The following is a 23,882-nucleotide window of genomic DNA, read 5'->3' on the forward strand; positions in this document are numbered from 1 at the left end:
AGAATTTCTGTTTCACTTATTGAATAGATCCTTTGGGTACAATCAAAGGGGTTGTCTCAATAGTTTACATTCCTTCAGACAGCAATTAAGTAATTTTGTCTTCTATTAAGCACTGCCATAAAATACAAAGAATACTACACTACTAAAAAAAAAAGGAAACACAAAAATAAGACATCCTAGAATGAATCCGCTGAATGAATGAAATATTTTTATTAAATACTTTGTTCTTTACATAGTTGAATGTGCTGAAAACAAAATCACACAAAAATTTTCGATGAAAATCAAATTTATCAACCCATGGAGGTTTGGATTTGGAGGCACACTCAAAATTAAAATGGAAAAACAGACTACAGGCTGATCCAGCTTTATGAGTTCCCTTCAATGCCTGGGAATGGTCCTGATTAAGTGGCAGATGGTCTCCTGAGGGATCTAAGCATCCACCAACTCCTGCACAGGCTGTGGTGCAAAGTGGCATTGGTGGATGGACTGAGACATAATGTCTCGGCTGAGCTCATTTGGATTTAGGTCTGGGGAGCAGGTGGGCCAGTCCATAGCATCAATGCCTTCGTCTTGCAGGAACTGCTGACACACTCCAGCAGCGTGAGGTGAAAAGTGAAAGTGAAGTGACACAGTGCACACAGTGAAATTTGTCCTCTGCATTTAACCCATCACCCTGAGTGAGCAGTGGGCAGCCATGACAGGTGCCCGGGGAGCAGTGTGTGGGGACGGTGCTTTGCTCAGTGGCACCTCAGTGGCACCTTTGCGGATCGGGATTCGAACCGGCAACCTTCTGATTACGGGGCCGCTTCATTAACTGATAGGCCACCACTGACCCAGTCTAGTGTTGTCTTGCATTAGGAAGAACCCAGGGCCAACCGCGTCTCCTCTCGATACCTAATGGCAGTCAGACAACCTCTGGCGAGCACCTGGAGGGCTGTGCGACCCCCCCTAAAAAATGATCTGAACTACCTGAGCCACTTGTGTGGGTTGTAGACTCCGTCTCATGCTACCACTAGAGTGAAAGCTGTGCCAGCATTCAAAGGTCACCCAAAACATCAGCCAGGAAACATAGGAACTGAGAAGTGGTCTGAGGTCACCACACACAGAACCACGCCTTTATTGGGGAAGTCTTACATTTACATTTACAGCATTTACCAGAATTTTCTAAGTTCCATTTATTTTTTTGAGCAGTGTATTTATATCTAGATTAACATTACTTTTTTTACACACACCCCTGTCACCTGTAATCCAGAATTTGGAATGTATAAAAAATATGCTTATTTAAATCGATCCTGCTCAGACAAATCTCTCCCACACAGCTTCCTGATTAAGTCTGCAAGCTCCTCTGCTTGATGACATTTCTCTTCCAGAAGTTCGTAGCGCAAGCTTGAAATGTCCTGTTTGATTTCCTTCAATTCCCCTGTGTGAAGATGAGAACATTCATGAAAAATGACACTTAAACAGTGCTCAGAAGTTAAATACTCCACCCGCACTACATTAAAAATGGATCTAGTATGTGAACAGAGAAATAAATCAGTAAATCTAAAGTCTTCTGTACATAATCAGAGAGCAGATCTGTTGTAACATTTCTTTATATGTTAAAAAAAAATCCATACCCATACCTTCATTCACTTCATCACTTTCTTTATCAATCCGGGCTTTAATGACATAGCGCTTGATTAGCCTTTTCATTATCTTCTGTAAAAACAACAAAAAAAATGTTATTCTGATTAAAATCCAGTAGGTGGCACTATCTCATCGCCACACCAACCCACATTACATTCAAGTCTCTGCGATTAGCATATTTAAAAAGAAATATCAATAAAAAGCACCAGCTTTTTACCTGGTACCGACTGGGGTGCAGTGAATTCCTGGAGCTTGAATCTTTGTGTCCTATCTGAAACATACTCAAATTCAATATGAGTAACATCATTTAACAAGTGCAACACAAATACTGCGTGTGTGTGGTGTAAAAGCCGTTCTTTCATAAATCACGGTCCCTGATTCGCTGTGCCCTCTGCTCACCTCACTGAGTTCTGTGTCCTCTGTCAGCCTGGCCTTGTGCCTGTGCAGGGGAAGCAGTAGGAACTTCTTGGCCTTTATGGCCAGACTAATGACTGACTTTGGGCTGGGGATTAAGTTAAACGGAACTGGCAGCGTCCCTCCTTCCTCAAAGTAGGAAAACCATAGCTTGGCTCTGGCAAACTTCCATTCCACATCAGCATCGTCCTGCATTTGAGACAAGAAAAAAAAATTAAAAACAAACAAAGACTTTGCGGCCACTATTTGAACAACTTCAATGTGAAGTACACATTTTCATTTACATTCATGCCGTTTATCACAGGCGACTTACAATAAGTAGTTCCCAATAAGGGACACAAGTGGGGGGTAGTAAGTGGGGGTCTTCTGGTTCATAGAATATGGTGATTTACCCACTAGGCTACTACCATCCCTACACTTTTCAACCTAAAACATTTAACATTCTTTTTTTTAAAAACTGAGATGGATTTTAAGAAGCTTGATGCATTGACATCATCAGCTAACACGCCCAGATATAAAATATCAATTAATCTGTGAATAGAGCTACACATGTACCTACACTGTAAAAAAAAAACCTACACCCTCCAAGCTCATTAGATTTTTTTTACAGTGTACGTACTATGTAACATACTCAGATATCTGTAACTATATGTAACTATACATTCTTTACTGTTACATACAGTTCTTTTTCATGCCATTTTAACAGTGTATCAGACAGAACAGAACCATGTAATTGTGTAAAAGGTACCTCGATTTCCTGGAAGGAGCTGTTGATCATTGCAATAAGCATGTTGAGCAGAACAATCACCATGATGACATTGTACACACCATACAGCACATAGCCAATGTTCTCGATGAATTTGTGCCCATTGTTAATGACAACAGACTTCACTTCTGACAGGCCAAAGATTGCCCAGAAAAGTGTTTTGAAGCTTTCCTCAACTCTGAGCAGAGACAAAAAAACGCAAGTATTACAGCTTTAAATAATACAGTACCAGCCACATCATCCAGTAATGATTTAACACTTTCACAAATAATAAAAGCACATAAACACATTCATCTTTCTCTATAAAACAGTTAGTTCTTAATCTATATTTGCATTTTATATTATAGATTAGTTCATTTGCACAGATATTGACTGAACACTATATGGTCCTCCTTGTGTGGTAGAGGCCTCTGCAGTGTCCAGCTGGTTATAAACCTTGATATTAACCCAGAAGAAAAACTGCCAATGCCTCTTCAGTTTGGAGAATTCCACCCACTCTGAGCATGATCAATTAGATGATGCCAGATGGTATGATTCTGCAGCAGTGGCACTACAGCATCATTTAGCTGCACTGAGCCGCACAGTCGGTCCGCAGCTAAATAACTTACAATATTCGGAGGTCTTTTCAACTCTAAGCCATATGTTAGTAATAAGGTAGCAAGAGTGTATTTTACCACTGCTACATTCACAACAACTCGTGGTTAGATGCGAGGAGAACTCACGTTGTGAAGGCATTGTTCTGCTTCGCTCCAAGATAGTATGAGTACAAATTGAACATTCCGAACATAAAGGCCACAAAGACCATGATGAAGATCACCATGAACTTAAATATGTCCTTCACTGTCCTCCCCAGTGATATCTGCAGGGGTCCAAAGCTCTCGTTGGCTGGCAGGATATATGCTATCCGGGAGAAGCTTAGCACCACGGCGATGGCATACAGACCCTCTGAGATGAGCTGGGGGTCTGAGGGAGCCCAGTTGATGCGCGCTGAAATCAGGAGAAATATTGCAGGATCATATACTACATGTTCCTGCTCCTGAAACCTGATTCACTGTGTGATTTGAGAAGATCAGTGCATGTGATAATGAAATATTGATGTCATCAAACACTTTTTCTGAACATTAAATGGAACGATGAATTCAGTATCCAAGAAAGTATGTACACAGCATTATATTTAGCTGACACTCTTATCCAGAGCGACTCTCAATCAATATTAACACAGACAGTTCCTCTTTATCAATCATCTGGTTATGCCTCTAGGGCCAAAAAAATATATAATATCTATTATAATATAATATTTGAGCAGCACTCACCCAGCTGATAGTACTCAATCTGAAAGGGCAAGGTTATGTTGGAGAGGTCTGTGTAGCGCTTGTCCACATAGCTCTGCGCTGTGTAGGCATGCCAAAAGGCCATGAATCTGGCGATGAATGAAGTCACAAAAATAGCAAGCATGCCAAAGTCCAGCAGATTCCATGGTTCCAGGAGATATTCCCGTGGGCCCTGAGACCAGATTTCCTTACATTCAGCCCAGATCATTCCTTCAGAACGGGCAAAATGGGATATTTCTGTTTTTAGACCATCATCATGCAAGAGATTCATTACCACAATCAAAAAATTAATATGGCCCTATTTATTATTGACCGCCATCCTTTGCCAGAAATAGCACATTATTAAAAAAAAGAAAACAAAGGCACTTCTTGCTCCTCATCCTCTTGAGCTACTCCCTGTCTTCCTCTGACTGTTGTTACAGATGTTAGAGGGATTAAATAGTTATGACTCCTTTATGAGTCTCTGACCCTTAGGGATCCTGGGAGTTATTTGAGAACGCTGTCATGTGTGGGAAATGGACCAGCATTAATGACACTATGACGAACCCACAAAATTAAAGTTTTTAGGATCTTCAAAACAGTAATGGAACAGTCATTCCATATGGTTTGAATGAAGGTGCGAATGGCTCATAAATGTCATTGGTAAAAATGTGTAACCGGTTATGTCAGTGGATTTGCTCCTGTGACTTGTAGAGATACTTAAGTCCTGAACCATCCCTTGATTTGGGTGTGTATGTAGCAGCATATTGGTGATACGTTTAAACAATTTTCAGTAAATATGCTATCATAGGGTTTGTGGGCAAACACCTGAATGTGATGGTGTATAGGATTTAAACATGGTATCTCTCATCACTTATTACTGGTCATTGTGACTTGAATGCAATACGCATTGTAGTACAGTGATAATTCCTGATCTTAACTGCTCTCTTATTGGCATCACATTTAATATTTAAGGGCATTTAGACAGAGATATTACTTTCATTTGACACCTGACCTATGACCCAGGATATTATTAGTATTTCCATCCAGGTGAAGTGGGTGGTCTTCATCCGAAACAGCTGAGAAGGGTAGTCGTGCGTGGTCATGTTGGGGAGGAGAGTTGTCCCCTCAAAACGGTCTGCTGCATTCAGGACAAGCAGGCTGAGAAAAATGGTGAAGGAGGCCGCATGAGCCACGAATTTCAGAAAGGGTCCCCGCATGATCTTCCCCAACTGCAAGACACATCCAAAGAGGTGATGCATATATAAATATATACTACACTTCTAGAAATGACATCGATTTTGAAGTCAGTTCTTTTCCAACCTTGCTTGAAGGCGCTATCCAGTACAGCAGAGCCAGGACAGGCAGTCCCACAGCAACCCCCAAAACCACCAGCAGCTTGACAGCCATGGTCTGCTGACGAAGGCCCGACAGGTTTTCATACCAAATGGAGAGAAGCTGCTGCTGACAGTTTGGATGGGCAACAAACTGTGTAGGAGGTATGGGAATGGGATTTAAGAAAAAAAAAGATCTGAATCATTAAATGAATAGCATCTTTTCTGCCTCAGGCTGCCTACATGATGATGATGACTGGCTCTCACCTTCTTCAGTTCATATTTTATGGCGAGTTTTAGTCGAATGAGACTGGGGCGCCCTGGGGTCTCAGATCTCCCACTGGATTCAGTGTCTCCGTTCAAGATGGCCTCCACTTCTTCGGTGTTCCGACACAAGTCCAAAAGTCCCACCACAAAATCTTTACACTGCATAGATAACTTCTTATAATCATTCTGAAATTAGAACAAGAGCCAGGTTAAGAATAAACATGCTTCAATGACTATTATACAGCAGTGTGCGGCAGTATCCATAATTAAATATTATAATATCTAGCATAATTGTGTTATATTTACATGTAATCCTTGCCCTGACTAAGTTGTGGTAAAAAAATATGCTGATGCAGTATCTACCGTATTTTAGAATAAAATATCTCAATGGTATTTTGATACATTATCTCAATGATACATATTATCACCAATTTCAATAACGTGACTGAAAAGTAACCTTTTTTTTTTTAAATAACCATTTTTCATAATATAAATAATGGAAATCTGTGTTTTAAATACCAGGTTTCTATATTGTTTTGAACAATGCAATGCAACTGCATGAATTATCGCTAAATAATTCTCCAAAAGTCATCTGAGTGCCCACCATTAGTGTAGGCGGGAACCAGCAGACAGTCAATGTTAAGCCAGAAGATGACAACATATATGCATCCAGAGCTGCTCCACCCACGTATCGTCACAGGCTACAGACTTGGAACTACAGAGCAAGCAATACTAGGGACCTGCACCCACATGGCTACAGTCCGATATTTCACAGCCACGGCTCTCTAATTAACACCTTATGCTTAATTTATGCATCATTTAGAGCAGGATTTCGGCAAAGCAAACCATACAGCGCATAATTCATGCGGCCCGCATTTTGTTTGTCTAAGCGAGATTTTAACACTTAGAGCTTTCTCGCGTGCAGCTTCTTTACTGAGGGCAACCTGCGCTTTTTCCACGTTGTAAATCATGCTGATGTGTCCATCAATCTGAACGACAGTGCACACCACAAGCCTGCATTTCATTCTGCTCAAGGTTACCAATAGTTTTGTTAGTCCCACAGGATCCAGGTCAGGCTTGAAGAAGTGTGTGGGATTGAAGTCGACATTCGTCATTTCCTTTCAGCTCCTGCAGCGAGCCTGTCAGCACGGCCCTGGTCCCTTACCTTGAATTCCTTCTCTATGTTGGCCAAAACAGCCAACTCATTGCTCAGCTCCAAGGCGGACAGCACAGGATCCTCATTGGCCAGCGAGAGGTACGCCGGACTGGCCAGGCCCTTGTAGGCATTGATCCGCGATCGGGAGTGGCTGAAGGAGTCGTGTCTCTGGTGGTAGCCGCAGGTGTTGCACTTACAGAAGTAGTCGTGGGGTCGCTCAATGCGAGCGCCTTTCCTCAGCAGGATGTGGACGATCTCGTACTCATGGCAGTGAGATGCCAAAATGACAGGCGTGATGTCCTGGGAGAATCGTGTCCCGTCCTCGTCGTACGCGAAGAAGTCGTCCTGGGTCTCGGCCTGGCTGGGACTGTTGGTGAGTCTCCGGGTGTCAGCAAAGGCCTGGTGGCTCAGAATGGCCTCCACGATTCGAATGTAACCTTTGCTAATCGCTAGCAGCAAAGCGTCACCAATCCTGGACAAGTTGTCCTTCTTCAACAGGAGCTCGGTTACTTCCAAGTGTTCGTTGGCAACTGCCAGCTGCAAAGCGTTCTGACCCATGTAGTCCACACAACTGACGTTGAGATCAGGCAGCTCGGCCAGCATCTTCCTGACCACCGGTACGTTTCCATACTCTGCTGCCTCCAAGAACCGCTCTTCAGTTGACGAGAGGCTGTTGGAGCGGGCGTTAAACATGTACACCGGCCTTCGCATTGCTAGCCGCCTGGTCTTCGCCATTTTCTGCTGCGGAATGGCCTGCCTGTTTCCATTGGTCCACCTAGGAAAAAAGTACCCCCCCACAGCAATGAGAGCAGGAGTGTAACTGGTTAGACCAAATCATTCCAATATTATAACTGTGTCTCATTTTGAAACAGGCCACCCTCTAGGTCACCCCCCTCTCAACGCTGTAACAGTTGTTATTGTGAAACGCAGCACAGCACACGGTGACACAACGGTGTCCTCTGCATTTAAACCATCACCTTAGTGGGCAGTGGGCAGCTACGAAAGGCGTCTCTTGCTCAAGAGGACCTCAGCGTGTCCTTCGGCCCTCTATCTTACCCGCTAGGCCACCACTGCCCATTAACTATATGCAGCTTCAGAGCTAAAGGACCCGGACGCTGAATAATTCATTTGAGGATGTTCTAGGTATTTCAATATAATGATGGGGCAGTGGTGGCCTAGCAGGTAAGGAAGCAGACCCGTAATCGGATGGTTGCCGGTCCGAATCTCGAAATACCAAAGAGCCACTGACATCCCTTTGAGCAACGTACCGTCCCCACTCACTGCTCCCCGTGCACCTTTCATGGCTGCCCACTGCCATCACTTCACTTTGACTTTTCTATTTCATTGCAAGTAGTATTACTGGCACATTCATTTATTACTGCTGCTGCTTAACCAATAGGATAAATAGTTTATATTTCAAGGTGTGGATAGTGTTGTTTTCAACAAAATATCTTCATCAGCTAACCTTTTTGACATGATTAAGACAAGAGGAGACGTAAATGCTTGTCACGTGATGATAACTACAACAAAATATATCAGGTAATATTGTTAGACCACGAGACCTGGTCACCTGAAGTCCCTGTGTCAACCAAAACAGTTTGTCAGATTCTGTCTCAAAATGGCCTTCATGGTCAAATCAGTACCCAGAAGCCATCACTAAACAAAAGACAATTTAAAAACCGCGTTGCATTTGCCAAGGCCCACAGCCTGCTAAAAGGATGGACGCTGGAAAAGTGGCAGAAGGTGGATTTACACCACAGTGAATGCAAATATTGAAGGACACCTACTTGATCCTGATCTTCTGTTCACAACTGGTTCAACACAAACAATGACAACTTAACTGCTGTTAGAGAAAGTTGCCCAGATAATTAGCATACGCTTTTCAATGCTGAGTGTCAGTAGCTTAACTTTTATAACAACACCTGTTCAGAACAAGTAGTCTTGGTCATATTTCATTCTCATAGGAATTACTGACATATTCTCACATAATCATCTCTCTCCAAATAAGTAAAATAATTTTATGTAATTGTCTTTGCTATGTATCAAAATTTTTCTTCCATTCATATGAAGAATTATTACCAACAACACTAATAATATGATTTGAAGTAAAGTTAAAATAAAGTATTTTAAATTTGCAATTGGTTTATTTAAATAAAAGAATTTCTAAGACAAAGCTATTCAGTTTCTTGTGAGTAATTCTACTCAAGCAGTGGAATTTACTGCGATGCAAGGGGGCGGCACTTAAAATCTTGCCTCTAAATTTGTTAGGGCCATCTCTGAATAATATAATAATAAGATAAACTTATTTTAATTATGACATGGGTTTCACTAAAAGAAACTGTTGCTTTTGTCTGTTCTACTAGGTGTGTGTACTATATTAGCTTTGTTATGTTTTTGTTGACTAAAACTAGACTAAAATAGTCATAGATAATTCTGACTAAAATAATTCAACTGAAACTTGACTTGACTAAAGACTACATATGAAGGTTACTAAAGACTCAAACGACAGCTTGAAGCAAAAACTAGAATAAAACTAAAATTAAAACAGGCCTTCAGAAACAACTGGTGTAGGGTAACATGATGCTTGGTTTCCCTAGTTAAGTTTTTTAAAAAAAAAAGGAACATTTTTTAAATGTTTGTATTTGATGCTCACGGGCATGTTGGTAGGTTGGCTGGTTAAATAAAGGCCACATTATGTGCACAATTGTGACTCAGTTCTGATTTAAAAGGATGCGGGTTCAAAGTGAATCTGACTCTAGGTACTGAGTCACCAACTAACAATATGTTACAAGTTGTATTTTCTCAGCTAATGATGGTCTAAGAAGTGATGGTCTCACTATCTCGCTGTATGCTCTACACTATCAAGTGGATGTGGAAAAAAATTATATTTTGTTATGGAATCATATCAATGGTGGAACCGAGCTGTCACTCAAATACCTGCTGGCCAGTGAGGCGAAGCCCCGCCCACACAAGAACATCGTGCCAAAAGTCGACTGAGAAGCCAGCAGTGAAACTGTAAAAACGAGCAGTGTTACTGATAGTCTCACAAGCTGTACGCAAAAACGTATGTTTTTTTCCAACCTTTCCAACTTTTTTGTATTATCGTTTGACTCCAATTTTGTTAGACGTGTCACGGTGCATGTTGTGAAGAGCATGAATGTAAAAAAATTAAGTTGTGAGAAACTGTTGTTCTGTTTTAGTTACATGATCCTTTACGATTGTGTAATTATTTCATTGTGAATATCGATTTCTTTCACTAAACACGTTTTTTTTTTTTTGCTTTGACTTGCTCAGTTGAACTCTGAACAGCAACCTACAGTATCTTAATAAAAATAAAAACGAACTGGGTGAGAATTCCAAGATTCCCTCGACCAGCTGGTCAGTAACGTTCCCCTCCTGTGGGTGGATGTCAGTGGTTAGTGTGCATCCACCTCCTAATGATGTAGGGAAAGTAATTCACTTAAAGTGCATGACTGGATAAAAAAAGCCACCAAAACCTGTACAACCTGAGCTATGATTTGTAAATTGTTGTTTGGGTTTTTTTTTAAGTACAGACATGCTTTGAATGCTACTTGTGTAGTATTGTGCATTTGGAATTCGACCCGCTATCCACCGCCACCTCGGGGAAACTGGAGTTGGGTCTCAGATGAACTCTGCGGCTCCGTTCGGGGGGCGGACAGCGCGACTGGTTCCTGGTAGTTTCAGTCCTGGAACGTCGGTCCGAGAGAACCGGAGAGGAGAGACGGCGCATCGGAACCGAAACCGCGGATTGATGCGTCTCATCATCTGGTTTTTGCAACACTTTCCCCCGTCGGGAATAAAGTCACGACCGCTGTATGTATTGCCCCCCCCCCCGGGACCCGCTTCGGTGATAAAAAAAATAAATAGTTTCTATGTCGGTAAACGTCACTGTCGCACTCTCACCTGTCGCGTTCCGGCGGACCTCCGTCCCGCTCCCTCCCCGCGGGGCGCCGGCACTGCGGATCGGTCCCGGGCAGCGTGGCTCTCCGCCGGGGCACGTCTCGCCTCTTCATCCCCCGCGATGACGTCGCGAAGGAAGGGATCGAGAATGCGCGTTACATCGGTAACACCTCCCCCCTTAAATGAGTTTAGTGGATGCAACATTCAGAATTGTATGGGTGGTAGTAGACTAGTGGGTAACACACTCGCCTGTGAACCAGAAGACCCAGGTTCAAATCCCATTGTGTCCCTGAGCAAGACACTTAACCCTAAGTGTCTCCAGGGGAGGACTGTCCCTGTAACTACTGATTGTAAGTTGCTCTGAATAAGGGCGTCTGGTAAATGCTGTAAATGTAATTGTAAGGAATCAGATGCCAAGTCAGATCGACATGGGCCTCATCTGGTCAGTATTGGTGTGAAGAGTGAAGCACGAATCCGTTAAGTAGAGCATTTTGTTCTGTGTCTCTCAAAAAAGATTTTTTTTCAATACGCTGCAGAGGAATGAATACACATAAACCCAGAGGTAAACAGTGGCTGTAAAACGGTGAAAGATTCAGACTTTGGATGATAAATACATAAACAACCATAAACAAATTTGTGCTTGTTAAATTAATACCGAAGAATATTATTTTCAAGACCCTGCTTGAAGTGCCACACAAACACTGTATGCCCAAAAATATGTAAGGAAATATGTTGCCTTATGTCTACACAAATGTCTAAAACAAGTTTTTATAGTTTAACCTGTTGCCTGTTTTGTAGTGGCCACATTGGACATGTTCTATCCACCAATTTACAAAATAATGAAACATATTGCCCCATGAATAGTGCCTCTTGTCCATTAGACAATTCTTTTCTTACTTTCTTCCTCTGATGGACTGTTAAAGAAGGATGTATTTTGTGCTCCACATGATCTGTGTCATCCTGACCTGGCCATGTGCTCAACCTGCTCAACCTCTCCAGAGCCGCAGCATGGGACTCGTCTGTTGGTGCTCAGGCTGCTAATGACAGCTGAGTGGATGATGCATGATAATAGGCGAATCCCAATCCTTCAATGAAACCAAACTGGACTGTTGAGAGGAAAATTCGGCTCAGATTTGACGTCCAACGCTCACCTTGGAAGAATCAAAAGCCAGCATAATAGCCTAGATGGGGTGTTTTTGTAAAAAAAAACACAAATTTTAAGGAAAAACAAGCATTAGATATTTTTTATGCAGTGACATGAATATGCGGGTAAGACTCTCACCTATGAACCAGAAGACCCAGTTTCAAATTCCACTTACTACCATTGTGTCCCTGAGCAAGACACTTAACCCTGAGTTGCTCCAGGGGGACTGTCCCTGGGGCAGAAGGTTGCCAGTTCAAATCCTGATCCACCGAGGTGCCACTGAGCAAAGCACCGTCCCCACACACTGCTCCCTGGGCGCCTGTCATGGCTGCCCACTGCTCACTCAGGGTGATGGGTTAAATGCAGAGGACACATTTCACTGTGTGCACTGTGTGCTGTGCTGCTGTGTATCACAAGTGACAATCACTTCACTTTCACTTTCACTTTCAACTACCGATAGTAAGTCGCTCTGGATAAGGGCGTCTGATAAATGCTGTAAATGTAAATTAATTGCTTCTGTGATCTACTTTGAATCTGCACAAGAAGTCTGACTCGCAGCAGTTTTTCAATGGTGAGATATGTTATGTATAAAATATATAAAGTTTGAGATTCCTTTATTGGATTGTCACCCAAAGTTGGTGTTCATTTTATTACTGTCATAGTTCATTTTTTGTTTTCCATCAATACTACATTTAAAGGACTTTCTTTCATATAAAAAAAAGCTTCGTCGTTTTACTTCAGGCGGTCGAAAACGTGTTTCTTCTGACGTTATGTCACCTTTGACTGAAAGTGTAGAAAGAAATGAAGTGGTTCTTTACAAATATTGGAGGTCCTCGGTTGGGGGGAAGCCATCTAGCGGTCAGGAATAGAAATGCAGGTGAAGGACAAAAGTGCGCAAATGCTGTCAGTCGCGTCGCGATCACGATAAGCGTCCCTTATCTCCACAACTAAGTTAGCAAATTGTTAACATGACTTCCTTGCACGTTGCTAACAAAACAGCCTTATACCTTTCTTCTAATTTTATCTCTGCTATTTAAGCTGTTTATAAGTTTTAAAAACGAAACCTATATCAATAAAAAAGCATGCATTTGTTGGAGGAAATTGTTAGCAACATAAAATAGTAAAGCAATGCAGTATGAATAGTTATTCATTCTAATAATAATTGATTGTTATTGTTGTTTTTATTATTAGATACATTTTATTATTATTTATTATTATTATTTTATTATTAGTCCGTCTCACCACATACACCAAATAATTTCTACTGGACTGCAATCATTTACACACTCAGTTGCGTACACGATACACGGGACGAAATGGTGACGCAACAGCCGCCGTGACGCACTTCCTCAGGCCCCGCCCCCTGCCCCGCCCGCCAGGTGGTTGACGTTGTCAAGGCAGCGCGTCCCTGGCTGCCAACATGGCGCTGCGGTGGCACGTCTGAGGAGAGCCTGTCAGGCGCCTGCTCTCTTTATTGTTAGCCCCGGTACGTTTGAACAAGTGTGGCTTGCTTGACTGCGTGTCGATTTTTACTCTCGCTACGACGTGGCCGAGCGGCTCCTGCACAGGATATCATGACCCGCTTCAAAGTCACAGCTAGCCCGCGTAGTTCGGCCGTCGTCCGGCTGCAGGATGCTCGGTAGGTTGGTCAGGTCGGCGGTGCGGTAGCTGACCGTCACCATCTTGGTTAGTTTGGAGAGTTTTCACCACTGCTACCAGACTCTTCAGCTCCTGTCGTTCGCATGGACTGGCGTGGATCCTGCATCCGTCAGAACTGACAGCTTCTGAGATCGTGGCGGTCCTGTTGTTGGGATGCACGCTTGGAAGGAGAACCTGTTCTGCTCGTATCCTTTACTCATTCACAGAAAAAGCATACTTCACTTAACAGTCCCCCAACTGCAACAGTAATTATTTTACCATAACTCGTGTCAGTACTTAGAATGGTACTTAGAATGATGGAGATTTATTGTCAGATAACTTGCGTATGAATAAATTACTTTTTGGAACTGTTTCATTGTGTGAATGAGGGTGGGTGACCCTATTTTATTTCTGTACAATGGACACTACATTGGATGACAGACATACTGCGGAGGGGCTCGGATTCAGGTTGTAGCCCATCTGTTGCGTTACGTTGCACATCAAGAGATGGTTTCTGATCAGCGAGCCACTTGTTGACTATTCTCAACAGCAGTGAGGTGACTGGTATGCAATAAATACCACTAAATGTGATATTTGCACTTGATAACCATGGTCCAAAAAGTAATTTTTGTGATCTAGATGCACGATAGACATCTCTTTAACTGGGTCAACACCAGAATCATCAGAGCTGATTATGAGGGGGGTCTGGAGGATGAGCGGCAGCTGCTGGCGGAGGAGCAGAAGTCAAGCCGAGCCCGCGCTCGCAAGTTCTCCATGGAAACCAATCGACGAAGGAGGTAGGGTTTTAATGATATTTAGCAACTTTTTTTTTTCCCCATTGCTTTTGACATTTGATATCAAGTAATCTGAAGTGCTGCCATCATGAAGTTGAGCAGAAGCTTCGGCTGGGTCCTGACAGACAGGTGCCGGGTCTCTCCTTGGACAGCCGACGACCTGCACCTAACCCTGCTTCCTGCCTTGCATCTTAGGTTTCCAAGCTGGGCTGTGGCCTCAGATCTGTCTGAAAGAAAAGCTCACGCCGGAGTGAGAGATACTGGTATTCAACACTATAGTTGTCAGCAGGATTTGTTCTCTGGAAATAGATCTGCTAATCAGCAAGACCAAAGTAACTAATGCCAGCAGACACCGTGGTGTTGCACATACGTCCAGCCATGGCCGACATACAAATCCCGGTCAGATTTGACGCTGCTAATTCTACAGTGCCTTGAATTCAGATAAAACCATTACCAAACAAACGTACAGTTGGCAACATAATTCCAAAAAGCAAAATATAAGTTATATATTTATAGTTTTTGAAGATATAAGTATCGTTTTGCATCATGCGCATTACATAGGCAGTACAAAATAAAACATGTTGTGGACCAAAGTCATCTGAAGGCCGCAATCATTAATTGTCTTGGGGTATACAGTGGGTCATTAACTAATTCATGTGGAAATATTATCTGTGGTAATGAGCTCAAATTTCTTTTGAGGCCTGACGTTAAAACAAATGAACCCGATGACCACTGCCAGAGCAATTAGCTAATTCTCTTCTGCCAGGCTATACATGTGTATCATTCACGCCATATTATGACAATGCAGGATGCCATCCAAAGACAGGAGTCTGGCAGCTCAGTGTGGAAACTGTGTGTGTGTGTATATTTAAATATACATTAATGTGTGTGTTTCAAAGGGCTCTGGAGGAACGGAGGAAACTGTGCGACGTCCAGGAGCAAAGACGGAGAGAAAACATCCTGCTGCAGCGCAAACAGCAAGTGCAGGAGGCCACGGAACGTTTCCAGAGGGCTCACCTTTCCCCTTCTCAGAGAAAGAGGCCAGGTCAGACCCCCACGCCAGCAGCCGAATCTGCTGGTCTCAATGCCTGTTCTACACTCTCTATATTTCGCCTTTAGTTCTGTCTCTAGATCTCCACTAAGGGTGGGGCAAAAGAAAAATGTATTTATTCTAACAGAATATTTCATCCCAGGACTGGACTCTAATTACACAACGAGTTTGGTTTAGATAAAGCAAGAGCTGGAGTCAGAAGCAGAAATGAATTGCATCCAGGTTGTTAAGGGGTGCCCTACTTAAATAATACACTAAAAGACACCTGCTCCAGCTTTTAGGGCGAGGCCACCTACTATTGATGAGGCCCTCAGTCACCTTCAAGGCCCCTTTGGATCTCAGCCTCAGCAGTCTTCCTTCTTGTCCAGCAATTCTTCCATCACCAGGTATTAAATGTAAATGTATTTCTACCACTGGACTCCCACACGGGCTAAGTTAATATTAATGGCGGTTTACTGCTACGTTGGGCAAGGACTGTCATTAATACTAGTAGGTGTCTGCACCCCTTCATGCTGTACTCTTGAACATCATCGTGAAACTATTGATTTGTTTTTCATTTGTTTCGTTTTTTTGGTAATGTATGAGACATTTTGATGTAAAAGATAGATTACAGCACATATTTCTGCAAATACAAATTTCAAGAATACAAAGCAATTCCATTTGATCCTGAATGTATGTAGTATAAGTAAATTGCCTTGAACAGTATTCATGTTTATGTTGTTCTGTTCAGGAACTCCACACCTTCCCCAAAGTCTCTGGTTGTTTCTAATGTGCTGAACCGCCAGAGGGCGCTATCTGCTGCAGAGGCCTACACCAAGCTGCTGCAGGAGAGATCCTTCAACTACGCGAAGACCAGCCAGCTGCTCTCTTTGACAGAGCTGCAGGAGGCCCAAGGTCTCCTGAAGGACAGAGCGGACAGCCCCCAGGTAGCAAACACCTGCAGATCCGGCCGAGAGCCTAAAACCTGCACTGATGTCACGGGCTGTTTATTCTCTTTTCCAATGGCCAGTGAATTGTGGGACAGTAGTGTCTACATTATTCATTATCGTCAGTATAGAAATGGGAACGTGCATTTCGCATATTCGTAATGTGCTTCAAGTTGGTGTTTACTGCTCAGTCAGGACAGAGAGCCATATGCGGATCTGACTTTGTAATTTTAATGAAGGATGCCCTTCATTGCTGCTGCTGTGTGTCTGTGGTTACGCGAGCGTGCTGGGGAAAGATGACTGTGTAATTTTAGCCTGCAGCTCCTCCTGCTACAACGTGCTTCAGCATCAGTAGGGCAAACAGAGGCCCCTTTTAGGAGTAGAAGCGTCTCTGCAGAAGGATGTTTTACACACAAACACACACACACAGACCGGAATGTTACCTGTACTGGGTGCGGGCCAACCCATAATCCTGCTACAAACTCAGGGGGATGTTGCCATAATCCTATTTATCAGAAAGCATGCTTTTAGGTGCTTCCTGGAAAATCCTTCACCAAAATGTCACGCTATTCTGTTTACTTCTAAAACACACATGAGAGTTTTAGAGTTACCATTCTTCCTGAAATGGTTCCGTATTCATATGGAATATATATATTAAAAAAAACTTCAGACGACTATGGGTTTGTAATCCTGTAAAAATATTTGAGAAGAAGTTTCAATTTCACCCCATAATCATTAGCAATTGTTACAAAACTGTTTTTGTGTATTTCAGGACCAGATCAGTCACTCAGAAAGCCTATCCAGTCTTGATAGTTTAGAGAATGAGGAGGCTCATCTTGACCACATGCCCAACTCAAGTGGCTGCTCTGTGTCCTCGTTGGACACCTTTGATATTGATGACAGGCCACTGTCACATCAGAGACTGCAGAATGACCAGTGTTCATCATATGACGTAGCACATGGTCCAACGAAGGATTTCCTGGCTGAGTTGTTGCTCACCCCAATGAAAGAAAATGAAAATATGCCACTGAGAGATGATTCAGCAGAACAACGAGCAAGTCAACCCTACCCCGCCCAGGGCACAGCCCATTGTAACCTAAAGGACGAGCCACAGACACAGGTCCACTGCACTAGCCTCGGCATGCTAACTCGCGAGGGGCCTGTGGGTAATTCAGGGCATATGACACATTGTGGCCATTGTGATTGTGACCATTCGGCTCAGGAAATCGCTACAAATGACAAGAGAGTTGTGGTCGTGCCGTGCAATTCAACGAACCCCATTCTTTTGGAGGTCGCATCCTCGACCCAGGAGGGAAGGGCAGATTTAAAACAGTTAGGACAGAAGGAAAATAAATATTCTAGACATTCACCAGCATTGCAAATTGATAGCCCATCCAGCAAATGCAGGCAGAATGTTGTATACTCTGCGGCGAGTGTAATCTCTAAGAGAGGTTCGGGTTCAGAGGACCCGGAGGACCAGCCAAAAGAAACAATAGTCACCCATCAGACACAAGATCGCAATCCAGATAGAGACACAGCAAAGCACCTCAACAAAGAATCACGGAATGAGAAATTTATCATATCTGACTTTTCCAATGACTCCAGCAATGCAAAAAATGACATGCTTAAGTCTTCCAAAACCTCAGAGGAAGCCCCCAAACTCCATTCAGGGAAAATGGTCATCTATCCTGTTTCCAAGGGTGCAGACGTCCAGTTTGTCAAAGGCATCCTTAAGAAGCAGTCAAAGTATGTTGCAGGGGAAGCCAAAATCATGTACAGCCCCAGCCATTTAGTCTTGGCCAGACATGTGGCTTCCAACATCAGGGATAGCATAGAGTTAGCAAAAGCAAAAGGCAAGGAGACCGAGAGCAGCAAAGCTGTGAAGAAGAAACTGCGCTGGTTAGATGAGGTGAAAGTTGAGGAACGTTATGAGGAAAAGTCTTCAAAAGAACCACCAAAGCAGAAAGGGATGCCAGTCGGTCCCGTATACTATCAGTCCACTCCAGCTGACCACCAACAAGATCTGTGCCAGAGAACTTGTGGTACTGTGACTTTAAGGGCCAACAACGTGACCCCCTCTACCCCCGCCTGCTCGCAGTCTACCAGACAAGCATGGGCAGATGTCGGGGTGCAGGAGAGCAGCATGCAAGAACCCACAGAGGTAGAGGTGAAGGCTCCAAGGGTCAGTGTTCGCACAGGAGGCCACAGAGTTCCCCGGAGAGTCTGCTCAGCCAGGGCAGGGACAGGTTCTGTTTTCTCCCGGGTCAGGAAGGGCACCATCATCAGGCCTCAGTCTGCCACCGAGGCCAAGCATGTGACCAAGACCCAGGGGAAGGTCATGGTACCCCGTCCCCCTCCTAGAACTGAAACTGTGGAGGGGAGCACTTGGGAGGCTGCAGTATACATTGCCAAGACCAAAGCTGGCCTTCCTACAGAGCCGGCTCTGTACAAGGACAACTCTGACAGTCAGGCTGTGGCTGCCCATGAAGGCGCCATCATCGTTCCACTGCCTCCTTCTCATGCTCACCCCTCCCGTGAGACTGTGTCAAAGGCCATGGCCGCCATCAGCCAGCAGGACTCCCCTGGTGGAGCTGTGAGGCGTGGGATCATGTGTGTAGAAAATGGCCTCTGCCTGGACCAGACGCCCACAGACGATGAGATATCCCAGCTGTGGCACAGTGTTCGAAGTGCCTTATCCTCCAAGGACGGTAACAGAGATTTCATTATTATTTTCGCTCTGATCGTACTAAATTGTAGACACTGTAGGTAAGGTTTACCTGGCCTTAAAATTGTTTAGTGCTTCGTGCTGATTGAACTTTCCAATAGTGTAATACAAAACGAACAACCTTGGAGATCAGCTGGCAGTCCGTGAACCTCCACTGACCTATGTCACACAGGAGAGTCTATGGAAAATCTTCCGAGAGAACTGTACAATCTTTGTGTTGCTGGTAAATTTTAAGATTCTTTGGGGATATTTTTCTAGTGCTTGTTGAAAACCTTTTTTTTTTAAAGTTGTATCAATAGGGTCTGTTTCTTTTGGTCCCTTGCACTGCATAACACCACTTAAGGGATTACTGTTTTGGTGAAACAGAGCTGTATAGTGACAGAAATGTTTCTCTGTTCTGGCTATTTCATGTATTTTTAAAGAACAAGACATATTTATGACATATGGTGTAACACCATGTTGAAAATCTTTTTTTGAGAGGGGTATAGATTATTGATTCTTTTCTAATAAATTGTGTCTACAGGTGTAAATATTAAATAACATTTTATGACGCTTAGGTATCCCTCAAAACCTTCAGACTCAGAATGGGTTGTTGTCTGTTTTGCCTCAAACCCGGACCAATATGTCCCATGTCAACACCAATGGGGCGAGTCTAATCAGTGGAGTCAAACCTATCACAAGGATGGGAGGCTTTTTTCTCTCCCCTTCCAATGGTAAGGTCTCGTGTATGCATGTGATGTACTGATTTATTGTTTATTAAAAGCGTGCTAATTAAAACCATGAAATGTGCGGTGATCCGAATCTCTTTTAAGAACATACTCACTTGTGCGGATAAGACTGGCCTGCATTTATGGCTTCCTTTGCGTGAGCTATTGCATGATGAAATATTAAAAGTGCTGCATGTGTTCCCCAGCCAGGGTTGTGGCGAGGAGAGGAAGTCCAGAGGCCAGTGGAGGGAGAGGCGTGGGCTTTGTGGACCTTGTCAGACAGAACCCAAGGACAGGAAGGAGGAAGCCTCCTTTACCCTCCCAGGTACACAGAGCTAATCTGCTGCAGTTCGCCGGGTGTGCTGCGACTTGTTGATGATCCCCATTGTGTTCGGTCTGCAAGTGTTCACAGTTTCAGGTGAAACACGCCTGAAAGAGGCACAGTGGCAAATCCAGCTGTACCTGCTACAAGCATTTGTAAAGGTAGCCAAATGCGTCCCCTGCTCCCTCTATGTCGAATAGAGAATTGCTAATCTCCTGCAACTTAGCATCCCTGAGTCACTGTATACTTCGTCCCTGAATAATGTATACTTCAAGATGCAGGAAACTTGAATATCTGAGACCGGGAACGTGCTTTATCGTGTGGTTTGCAATGTTTTGCAGGCTGCAGCCTTAATTACAGCTTTCGCTGGCAAAACTGAGCAGGCCGTTCAAAATGAAGGTAGGTCTGGGATATACTCTGTGGACGATGCAAGAAACTTCTTTTTAATGTATCTCAGTAGCATCTAACATTACACAAGTGGGGAGTGTTTAATGCTGCTTCCTGGACACACGCACAACCATGATTGAGTCTTATTGTCACTGTAGACCTGGCAAGCAGTAGACAAACAGATACCTAGCTCTAGGCGATGTAGCCTGACTGAGGATCCCTGTCTCCTCCATTGAAATTACCTGCAGGCCCAGAGAGCCTGGGCCCAGTGCCGGACACTGAACCCCAAGCTGCAGCGGGTCCAGTCCAACCCCGAGGACAATGCTTGAGCACCTTGTCCCTGGAGGAGCTGAAAGTGTTACAGTCTCTGGAGCGTCTCAACCACCGGCTCCAATGTCAGCACACAGCTAGCCGTGCTTGTTCACATTTCCTTATGCAACAGATGCCGAGATTTTTAATGTCCTTTGCTGTTTTTTTTTACCTCAATTGTAGATATGGAGGAAGTGGCGGGAGACATCCCAAATGTTAAGAGTGTCCTTCACACTGAAGCCACATATGTGAGTGGGGCTGACCGTTTGTCCTTTTTTTTGTCTCTGACACTGTCCTCCCCAGCGTGGATGAGTCAGTTTCCTACACCTCATCTTTCTTCTCCGACAGAACCTGTCGTCCCGGCTGGGAGAGGTGGCAGGCACAGCCCCACGTCGGCACTGCACGGTTTCCGCCAACGGGAGCCACTCCCAAACCGTGAGACGCTAATGGCCCCATGCGTGGGTACGATGGACGCGCTGCACCTACTCCTCCCACTTCCTTAGCACTGTCTTCCTGTCGAACCACTGTCCAAACCAGCACTTTAATTTCTCAATGAGAGAATCGGTCCGCTTCAGCTGCAACATTCGCAAACAATGTTCAAAGAATGTCTAAGCTGAATGACAAAAAGGCACCTGTAATTCTTTAATTGTAAATCTCAATAAATCTAATCATATGACCATACAGCATTTTTCACGTGGCTTGATCACGGTCACATAACATGACATTTTTAATTTGCTTTGTCATTATCAGCATTTTGTAGCCCTTTGTTTGTCTTATTATAAAATAGAAATAAAGACTGATAATTTAAAATAAAAGTTTGTCATTGAGCATTTATTCTATGCTAAATGTGTTCTTGAAATATAAATTGTATTTACAAATCACAGCATTTGCTGATAATATAAAATGTATTGTAATTCTGTAATTATAATTATGAAGAATTTGCAGAGTCACAGTGCATTACTGTCAGACAATACTTTAATTTAAAATATTGTGCAAGTGTTGTTCAACAGAAACCTTTGTCCCGCACACGCATGTGTGTGTGCGTGTGATTGACGGTTGATGGTGAGAATTAATCTCGGTTGTGTGTTGATGGACTCACCACACTGGATGAACAGGGTCCGGAAGTCTAGTCCTGCCAGAGCCTCTCAATGACATTTTGTCGGCTGTTTCTGACCTTCCCACCCAAGTTCACGTCAGCCTGGTTGTTCACGTTTTGCTCTCATTAGTCTGCTTTATGAACACCTTTTCAAATGCAATAGTGTGCTAATTACTTTAGATCTGGGCCGCAGATCTGCAGCATTTGCTGGCCGTCTGTCTAAATTCTAACCAACTCTATATTATTGCATTGTTGCTGCTGATTTGAGATCTGTCTTTTCTCCTGGATTGATTTCGATAAAAATTCGGAACTTCATCGATAAGGTACCTTGAACTGTCACTGACCCCTTTTGCGGTGCACAAGTGTCCTGGGAGTGGCGGCTGCTTTTGGAACGAAGGTACCTAGCAACAGCAGCCGCGTTCTGGGGCTGAGCGAATGTGCCTGCAGGTCGCCGATGAGTTATGTCACCTCTGAAAGCATGCGTATGAATGCTGCGTAATACAAAACCATCTCTGTCTTGTCTTAAATCAAGTCCCCCCCACACACTGATTTCCTCAAGCAACCTGCAGTGTTTATTGTCAAAGTTGCTTAGCCAGCAACAGCTTCCACCTTGTCACAAGTTGATTTTGGGATTGGATTGTGAATGCTGTTGAGCTGAGATTGTTTGCACTTTGGCTCAATCAGTAACCAAGACTCGACAAGTTCTCCTATGATTTTAGGGGTAAATGTTTACCTCCTTTTTTCCCAATTGAGCCTGGATTTTAAGGCTTAAACATTTCCCCTGTAGAGGAACAAGGCAGTAAACTTCTGTGGTCCTCCTCCCCATGCTCCGCTTAGCCTCGCCTCCGGTCAGCTTGTCTTGACTTGTGCGATGGGGGTGGAGGAACCTTAAGTACCTCTGAAGAATTTGGCATTGGCTTGCCTTCTTTGAAATGTGAAGAAACTTTTTTTTATGTCATGCAGGAACACACCTGCCAAACTGGTTCCATTCTGTCTTGTTCATGTGGTGCATCATAAAGCGTGCAGTTTTCCACCAATGTGTCACAAATAAACATTTCTGCAGTGTTCATTACTACAGGAGATCTGCAATGAATTATTATATTTCAGTGGCCTAAAGGATTAAATTCTAACCGAGCAACACAATGTGTTCATCTTTTAACAAAATAGCTCTTAAACATGCAGGTCATATGCAAACGTTCACATAATACGTGCAAAGTTTTGTCCATTGTTAATATTGCGTGTGCACGTATGTGTGTGTGTGTGTGTGTGTGAGGTCACATGAGAAGGGGTAAAGGGGGGTGGGGTATTCACACATTATGAGGCCTGTTTTAAGAAACACTAAGTGTCCAGACAGGACAGTAGCCTCAGGTGCGATTGGCTGTGGATGCGGGGAGAAAAATGACTTCAGACATAGAACACCTTTTGAATCGGCACCTGGCCTTTTGAATGTGCAGCCAGGCATTGTGTCCTGGGGAGAACACTGATTGGGTCGTGAGAAGCTGCTGTTCGTTATCATATAATATCCCCGCTGATGATGACTCAGGAGCGCAACAAACTTAGCATGATAGCAAGTAATTACAGTAGTACGTGCGGTAATGGTGCGGTTGGGCAAGAAGGTTGTCGGCTTATTAAAAGTCATGCTGATTATGTCTTGCAACACCATGTGTGAGCCAAGGACAAATGAGAACGGAATTAAACCAGAAGGGGTGCTTACAAAAGCAACTTTTCAAATAATAAGGCTTCCTAAAGTTTGTACAATTTTTTTTTTTTTTCAACTTTTGATGATGATACAAGTCACAATGACTAAAGTAAAAGACGGCTGCTTTTTCAATATTAGAATTGTGTGGTTGATGAGAATGAATGAAAGGTCTCTGGCGGGCCTGGGCCCCTGTTCATGAGACCTACATTAGTACTGTAGGGGGCACACAAACCCTCCCTGGCCAGACTCCCACAATGACACCGTCTGCACAAATAATGGCGGGGGAAACA

At 43.6% G+C, this 23,882-nt stretch overlaps 2 protein-coding genes across 7 annotated transcripts; one reads left to right on the plus strand and one right to left on the minus strand.

The window, feature by feature from the left end:
• Window positions 1-1,149: 1,149 nt before the first annotated feature.
• On the minus strand, window positions 1,150-10,958 carry trpc6b (transient receptor potential cation channel, subfamily C, member 6b). The gene is made up of 12 exons (XM_028961456.1): window positions 10,798-10,958; window positions 6,883-7,648; window positions 5,718-5,903; window positions 5,440-5,604; window positions 5,132-5,348; window positions 4,120-4,347; window positions 3,529-3,793; window positions 2,789-2,984; window positions 2,026-2,229; window positions 1,844-1,897; window positions 1,623-1,698; window positions 1,150-1,420 (listed from the first exon to the last, which is right to left on the minus strand). The coding sequence occupies exons 1-12, from the start codon at window positions 10,905-10,907 to the stop codon at window positions 1,278-1,280; spliced, it is 2,610 nt and encodes an 869-aa protein (XP_028817289.1). The 5' UTR covers window positions 10,908-10,958; the 3' UTR covers window positions 1,150-1,277.
• Window positions 10,959-13,342: 2,384 nt separating this feature from the next.
• On the plus strand, window positions 13,343-21,600 carry cep126 (centrosomal protein 126). 6 transcript variants are annotated; one of them, XM_028963103.1, is made up of 13 exons: window positions 13,343-13,782; window positions 14,018-14,140; window positions 14,216-14,373; window positions 15,270-15,415; window positions 15,696-15,807; window positions 16,152-16,347; window positions 17,120-19,055; window positions 19,630-19,785; window positions 19,986-20,104; window positions 20,443-20,500; window positions 20,737-20,883; window positions 20,981-21,045; window positions 21,146-21,599. In XM_028963103.1, the coding sequence occupies exons 3-13, from the start codon at window positions 14,216-14,218 to the stop codon at window positions 21,242-21,244; spliced, it is 3,192 nt and encodes a 1,063-aa protein (XP_028818936.1). In that variant the 5' UTR covers window positions 13,343-13,782; window positions 14,018-14,140; the 3' UTR covers window positions 21,245-21,599. The 6 variants fall into 6 exon arrangements, with proteins under 6 accessions (XP_028818936.1, XP_028818938.1, XP_028818940.1 ...); XM_028963105.1 differs by lacking the exon at window positions 14,018-14,140 and having other exon boundaries at window positions 14,254-14,373; XM_028963104.1 differs by lacking the exon at window positions 13,343-13,782 and having other exon boundaries at window positions 13,825-14,133.
• Window positions 21,601-23,882: the final 2,282 nt, after the last annotated feature.

The sequence above is a fragment of the Denticeps clupeoides genome, chromosome 19, assembly GCF_900700375.1.
Source record: "Denticeps clupeoides chromosome 19, fDenClu1.1, whole genome shotgun sequence".
In the NCBI taxonomy this organism is placed as follows: domain Eukaryota; kingdom Metazoa; phylum Chordata; class Actinopteri; order Clupeiformes; family Denticipitidae; genus Denticeps; species Denticeps clupeoides.